This window comes from Adiantum capillus-veneris, chromosome 24, assembly GCF_014529385.1.
Source record: "Adiantum capillus-veneris isolate H3 chromosome 24, ASM1452938v2, whole genome shotgun sequence".
NCBI classification, from domain to species: Eukaryota; Viridiplantae; Streptophyta; class Polypodiopsida; order Polypodiales; family Pteridaceae; genus Adiantum; species Adiantum capillus-veneris.
Window position 1 is genome coordinate 33,147,227 of NC_140954.1, and position 7,206 is coordinate 33,154,432.

General features: G+C 43.4%; 1 protein-coding gene across 2 annotated transcripts; it reads left to right on the top strand.

Moving 5' to 3' along the window:
- The first annotated feature begins 426 nt into the window (after positions 1 to 426).
- LOC147426178 (putative cellulose synthase A catalytic subunit 1 [UDP-forming]) lies at positions 427 to 6,556 on the top strand. Of its 2 annotated transcripts, none has more exons than XM_086497880.1 (14): positions 427 to 658; positions 1,081 to 1,276; positions 1,494 to 1,675; positions 1,769 to 1,844; positions 2,549 to 2,744; positions 2,850 to 3,116; positions 3,199 to 3,544; positions 3,626 to 3,763; positions 3,848 to 3,973; positions 4,069 to 4,281; positions 4,367 to 4,628; positions 4,713 to 4,912; positions 5,012 to 5,362; positions 5,447 to 6,556. In XM_086497880.1, exons 1-14 carry the CDS (start codon positions 581 to 583, stop codon positions 6,023 to 6,025), a joined length of 3,210 nt encoding a protein of 1,069 aa, XP_086354006.1. In that variant the 5' UTR covers positions 427 to 580; the 3' UTR covers positions 6,026 to 6,556. The 2 variants fall into 2 exon arrangements, with proteins under 2 accessions (XP_086354006.1, XP_086354007.1); XM_086497881.1 differs by having other exon boundaries at positions 4,716 to 4,912.
- Positions 6,557 to 7,206: the final 650 nt, after the last annotated feature.

Here is a 7,206-nt window from a genome sequence, read left to right on the forward strand (position 1 = left end):
TAAAAATTACTTTTTACTTTGCCCTAGATGATCAACAGACCAATACAAAGATAAGGCAATACTTTTAACTCTGCTCTAGATGATCGACAGTGCAATAAGCGCGCGTGAGCATATGAACTTTGAGATTATCAACTTATTTGGAGGATAGTCCATGTCAAGAGAAGTGAGGTTATACTGTGTTGAGTATGAGAAATGCTGAAGGAAGTTGAGGTGGCGTGGTCTTGTGGGGACTATGAAAGCAATCCACCCAACAAACCCCAATCCCATTCTGCATTAACAATGACCGGCTACAGCCAGTGGTTGGCCACCGACAGCAGCTGACGTGGAGGGGCCGAGGGTCAGATCGGGTGACGTGGCGGGAGTCTGTTCTGAGAGCAGCCGGTTTCTGCGATTTGTTTTGTCAATTTGCCGGGGCGATCCTTTGCTAAAATCCAGCCATTTTTGGTTCGTTGAAAGCTTTCCATCAAGACACACCACCTAAAGCAACCCGCATTCAGCCAAGCTTTCCATTGTCAGCCCCCCTCCTTCTTCGCCATGCCCCTTCCTGCGTAGATCGCCGTTCCTCTTTCGCACTCCTGCCATGGAGGCCAATGCTGGTCTCGTCGCTGGCTCCTACAAGCGCAATGAGCTCGTCGTCATTGCCCCCGAAACTAACGCGGTAAGCCTCTTCTTCTACTCTGCATTATACTCCTTGCAGTCGAGTTGCCTTTAGCTTCATTGCTTCGAGAGTCGCGCACATTTCCTGAGGAAGAAATTTATTCAGAAGCTTGCAATCCAATCGGCAGAAGTGCATTGACTTGATCATTTATCCAGAGGCTTTCACCGTTGTTCCTGCACACATCTGGCTTTTTGGGCAGATCCTCTTGAAGCATAGTTTTTGGGCAAACCTTGCATTGGAAGCTTTTGTTTGTGAGCATTCTTAGGATCCGATCGAGAAAACGTTTGTTCTCACCTCGTACGGTTATTAAGCTTACCGTAGTGGGCTTCCTATTCATCCCATTTACTTTTGGTTGAGCGGTATTGATGGTTTCTTTTTGCTTGTCCTCATTCTGAAGATTTTCTGCCTCTTTTCTTGTGCAGCCAAGGCCCTTGCAGCATTCAAGCAGCCAAATTTGCCAGATCTGTGGAGATGATGTGGGAGAGACTGTCAATGGTGACCTGTTTGTTGCATGCAACGAGTGTGCCTTTCCTGTCTGCAGGCCTTGCTACGAATATGAGCGCAAGGATGGCAATCAGGCTTGCCCCCAGTGCAAGACCAGATATAAGCGTCACAAAGGTATCTTCAAAGATACTGCTATTGGCACCTTGGATGCTTACTGTGCGATCAATAAAGAAACCAAGTTGAAGTTCTTTCTCATGATTAATATTTGCTTCATGTGTGCCAAGTTAGGTGTAGTACATTGTTGAGATGACGTGTATTTCTCAGTTTATTTGCTGGTTGAGATCAGCCATTGTAGTGACTTTGCATCTAAGGTCTTGATGTGGGTTATTAGGGAGCCCCCGTGTTGTTGGTGATGATGAGGAAGATGATGTGGACGATTTGGAGAATGAGTTCAACTACATGGACAAAAGACAAAGTGCAGGGGTGAAGGCGCGTACGCATTTGGGTGATGACAGGAGCGAGCAATCCAGGCCTTCAATTCCCCAAGTGCCTCTTCTCACCAACACCAGACATGTATGTGTTAAACTATGCCATCCTTTGACTGTAGTGTATGTCTTCAGTTTTGCCATACCATGTCAGTATACTCAAGTAACAAATGGGCTGCAGATTTCTGGTGAGCTTGATGGTGTCTCCTCAGAATATGGTGGAAAGCGCAGGCCTTATGCAGATTCAAACATACCTAGTATACTTTCTTTTCAAATTAGCTTATTGTCTCTTTGGCACCTAGTTGTTTCCATGCAACACGTGTGCACTGTGTAAATATGATGACAAGTTCTCATGATCTGGGCACAACATAACAGCGTTAGTCTTGTTCAAAACAAAGAAGGTTTCACCAGGAATGGCACATGTTTTATTAAAGATACAGAATGAGAGCTAAACGATGAAGGTCAAACCCTAGACCATGAAAGAAACAAGTTTGCACTTGTAGGTCTTTTGAAGAATTCAAGAATAGATTATGAAAGGCTATGGTATGCTTTCTTTCTCGCCGATCTCTTAGATCTCTGAGGAGTTTTACGTATAGATTTTGGCGAAGAGGGAAATAGTTCAAAGTAAGATGACCTCCCTCCTTGATTATTGCTACTTCACCTAACTCCATCAGTCCTCTATGCATCTGAAGCCGACTTTTGGGTGAAATTGGTTTGTGTCCCTCTGTGGGGATATTATGCATTGCGAGTACAATTATAAGTGTGCACACAAAACTTTTGACAAACAAACCAGGGAGACCGATGAAGAACCCTCGGGCCCTTGCTAGATGGTGGTGGGTAGTTAAGGAGATAAACTAAGGGGGATCCTGTTTCATCTTTCCTTTGGCTATAATGAGCATATTTTGATTGATAAACATATTGCATTCCGACTTTTGTAATTGAGTAGACTTTGGTGTTGTAGGTTCTGTGGAGTCAAGGAGCATGGACATGAGTAGAGAGTTTAGTCCATATGAATTTGGAGATATAGCATGGAAAGAAAGGCTCGATAGTTGGAGATTGAAGCAGGATAAAATGCAGATGACAATGGCAGAGGGTGGCCATGCTGGAGGTGGTGGGGCAGATTCAGATGATCATGGACAAAATGGAGAGGCACAAATGTACACTTTCTGGAAAAACAAATGTTTCCCTTACCCGTAGATAGCTAGCGAGTTGTTTCCTTGTATAGTTGTTTGCTCTTATGCACGTATAATATGCTGTTGCAGGATTGGTGATGCAAGAGGGCCGCTGTCGAGGGTGGTGCCATTACCGTCTTCCAGGATTACTCCTTACAGAATTATTATAATAGTTCGGCTGATAATTCTTGCATTTTTCTTGAGATACCGAATATTCAACCCAGTGAACGATGCTTATGGATTGTGGCTCGTATCTGTAATCTGTGAAATCTGGTTTGCAATTTCCTGGATTCTTGACCAGTTCCCAAAGTGGTTTCCTATTAACAGGGAAACATTTTTGGACAGACTCTCCCTCAGGTTAGGGATTGGCAAAAAACATTCACTAATTTTCTCATCTTGGTAAAATATCAAATGCTGCACTGGTGTAACAATTATGCAGGTTTGAACCTGAGGGCAAACCATCCCAGCTTGCTGCAGTTGATGTATATGTGAGTACAGTGGATCCTCTGAAGGAGCCCCCCCTCGTTACAGCAAATACCGTGCTGTCCATTCTCTCAGTGGACTATCCAGTAGATAAAGTGTCGTGCTACGTGTCTGATGATGGTGCAGCCATGTTGACTTTTGAAACCTTGTCAGAGACTTCAGAGTTTGCCAGAAAATGGGTCCCCTTCTGCAAGAAGTTCAGCATTGAGCCACGCGCTCCAGAAATGTATTTTGCTCAGAAAATTGATTATCTGAAGGACAAAGTGCAGCCTACTTTCGTAAAAGAGCGCCGAGCTATGAAGGTTACTAGTGTGTTTATTGTTGTATGATTGGGCTCCTTTTTTGTGTAGTTTCTCTCCTGAAAGATCTCTTTTTGTTATTAGAGGGAATATGAGGAGTTTAAGGTAAGAATAAATGGTTTAGTTGCCAAGGCCCTCAAGGTGCCAGAAGAGGGGTGGACAATGCAAGATGGAACCACCTGGCCGGGGAATAATACTCGAGATCATCCAGGAATGATACAAGTAGGATAAAATTAGCAAGCAAGCATTCTACTTCATGTCCCTGCCACAGCTAGATTCAATTTAAATTTGATGTACAATCTTCAGGTCTTTTTGGGTCACAGTGGAGGCCATGATATTGAAGGAAATGAACTTCCTCGTTTGGTTTATGTCTCTCGAGAAAAACGGCCAGGTTTTAACCATCACAAAAAGGCTGGTGCGATGAATGCCTTGGTGTGTGCTTGTGCTTTTCTGTCCCTTCCCTCTTTTTTAGCTTTGTCCTTGTGCACTATATTCATAACCCTAATGTTTTTGCTTTGGTCTACAAGGTGAGGGTGTCGGGAGTTTTAACAAACGCACCCTTCTTTTTGAACCTGGACTGTGATCATTACATCAACAACAGCAAAGCCATCAGGGAAGCCATGTGCATCTTGATGGATCCAGATGTTGGCAGGGGTGTGTGCTATGTGCAGTTTCCTCAGAGGTTTGATGGCATTGATTTACACGATCGGTATGCCAACCACAATGTGGTGTTTTTTGATGTAAGTTCTCTGAGGCATTGTTACTTTTGAGAAAGAAGGTAGGTTTGGAAGGCCTGATTTTATGTAATATATATTGTTTTGCCAGATCAACTTGAAGGGTTTGGATGGTGTTCAAGGTCCAGTATATGTGGGAACAGGGTGTTGCTTCAGAAGGCAAGCCCTTTATGGACTTGATGCCCCCTTTATAGAACAGCCTTCAAATGATGACTTTGTTACACGCTTCTGTTGTGGTCCACGTAAGAAAGGGAAGTCATCCAAGTCAAAAAGCTCCAACAAGAAGCCACCAACAAGAAGTGATTCATCTGTTCCAATGTTCACGCTGGAGGACATTGAGGAGGGGGTGGAAGGTAAGTGTACAGCAGTAGTGTTTGTAGTATGATTGCACTCTTGTATCCTAGCTGATGTTGTACTGATCTTGCCTATTGTAACAGCAGGGTACGAGGATGACAACAAGTCTTTGTTATCTCAAAAGAATTATGAGAAAAAGTTTGGTCAGTCACCTGTTTTTGTTGCTTCGACATTCTATGAACAGGGAGGTGTTCCACACTCTGCTTCTCCATCATCTCTGCTGAAGGAAGCTATACATGTCATTAGTTGTGGTTATGAGGACAAAACAGAATGGGGTAAAGAGGTATGCATCTCAAATCTGCATCTTCTAAAGAATTAAGAATAAGTTTGAGTTGCTTGGAGAATACAAGTTATTGAGTCAGGCTTCTTGTCTCAATTGCAGATTGGGTGGATTTATGGATCGGTTACTGAAGATATTTTGACTGGTTTCAAGATGCACTGTCGCGGTTGGAGATCTATTTATTGCATGCCTCCGCGCCCGGCATTCAAAGGGTCAGCCCCAATCAATCTTTCTGATCGTCTGCATCAAGTCCTCCGATGGGCTCTTGGGTCGGTAGAAATCATGCTGAGCAAGCATTGTCCCTTGTGGTATGGGTACGGAGGCCGGCTAAAGTGGTTACAGAGGCTGGCTTATGTAAATACTATTGTTTATCCTATCACCTCTTTACCGCTGCTGGCCTACTGTACGCTTCCTGCAGTTTGTCTGCTCACAGGAAAATTTATCATTCCCTCGGTAAGCATTTTCTTATTCAGTCTGGAATTCAGTTCTGTAGAAGGCTTTTCGATTTGGTTTCGCTGACAACATTTCATTTTGCAGATTAGTAACTTCGCCAGTCTTTGGTTTATCTCTCTCTTTTTGTCCATTTTCATCACTGGAATCCTGGAAATGAGGTGGAGTGGAGTTGGGATTGATGACTGGTGGAGAAATGAGCAATTCTGGGTTATTGGGGGCGTCTCTGCCCATTTGTTTGCCGTCTTCCAGGGTCTACTCAAAGTGCTTGCAGGTATTGATACAAACTTTACTGTTACAGCAAAAGGTGGGGATGATGAGGACTTCGGTGAGCTCTATATTTTCAAGTGGACCACTCTATTGATTCCCCCGACGTCTTTGATTGTGATCAATTTGGTGGGTGTGGTTGCTGGTATCTCTGATGCCCTTAATAGTGGATATCAGTCATGGGGCCCTCTCTTTGGAAAACTCTTCTTTGCTTTCTGGGTTATAGTTCATCTTTACCCATTCCTGAAGGGTTTGATGGGCAGACAAAACCGGACACCCACCATTGTCATTGTGTGGTCAATCCTTTTGGCTTCCATTTTCTCGCTTCTGTGGGTGAGGATCGACCCTTTTACCACTCAGACGCCGACAACCACAGGAACGTGCGACGAGAACTGCTGATAGGAAACTTTAGCAATACTCATATGTAAAGCCTAACAAATAATCTGAGTATTACATGTCATATAGATGTGGGGGAAAGTGTGTATGGATCCCCACATTTTACTGGTAGGTGGTTCTGGATTCCAATTTTTCGACGGCACATATGCTGGGTAGTTTTTGGTATGCCTGCCATGTTGAGGGGGCTACAATCTGAGGAGTCTTTCTGGAGTACAGAGGAAATTCTTATTTATTAATTTGTATCCATAATCTTATCTCACGAAACGTATAGCTCTATCACAAGGCTTCTGATTGGTGCTTTCAGCTCATAAAGCATCGTTGTTTTTGAAGGCAAGGAGTAATATCTTGTAAAGAGGAGCTCGTGGCTGTGCTGCAGCGCCGAGTCTTCTATGGAGCCCATGAGCCCAGTGTTGGTGTATTTTCTTGTATTGCTACCCTATCTTCGAGTGTTTGCTAACAACATTTGTGTGAAGCATCGGTTGTATAAAGATGCATTGAAGCAACACTTGTGAACTAAATGACACTGGTGTGGTATGGGATTGCTCACATATTTTTTTCAGTAATTGTATTAAGTTATGCCAAGGTGTGATTCTTAAGGAGTTGAAGTACAAATATGGTGACCATAAACATTAGCAAGCAAGGAAAGCCTACCGACTTTGGGCCATCTCAGGATCATGGGGGATTATGGAAGGATACTCTTCTAAGGTGACCACATCGATAGATGCGAAAGGTGTTTTGGATGGTGCCATCTCAGGATCATGGGGGATACTCTTGTAAGGCCAATAGATGCAACAGACTTGCGCATGTATCCTTCATTTTCAAGACATTTATTCACAGACAGGCTCTTTTTTGGCACATTATTAGCTTTGTCTTTAACTACAACTTCCTTGCCTTGTTGTGGACATCTAGTGAGACCAAGTTGTTCCAAGTCTAGAAGCAGAATGCAGTTGGACGAAAACCTAGACGTAATCTTTCTTATGCTCCCCTTTTCCAACAAAAGGTCGAGGTGTACCAGGACATTCACATCAGGCCCAGTTCACTCTGCACCAAAACCAATGCTTTGGTGGATTTTCATTTATGAATTTGCAGAAATAATGTTCTAGGCTAATGAGCTTGCCCATATCTAAACCAAGTAAAAACAGGATGTTATAGATGGATACTCTCCAAGATAAACTTGGATAATT

Bases quoted from the DNA above. Each gene is read 5' to 3' on its own strand.
- LOC147426178 (XM_086497880.1), top strand. From the start codon at position 581: ATGGAGGCCAATGCTGGTCTCGTCGCTGGCTCCTACAAGCGCAATGAG. The intron at 659-1,080 runs GTAAGCCTCTTC...TTTCTTGTGCAG, and splicing joins TTGCCCCCGAAACTAACGCG to CCAAGGCCCTTGCAGCATTC. The intron at 3,117-3,198 runs GTTAGGGATTGG...ACAATTATGCAG, and splicing joins TTGGACAGACTCTCCCTCAG to GTTTGAACCTGAGGGCAAAC.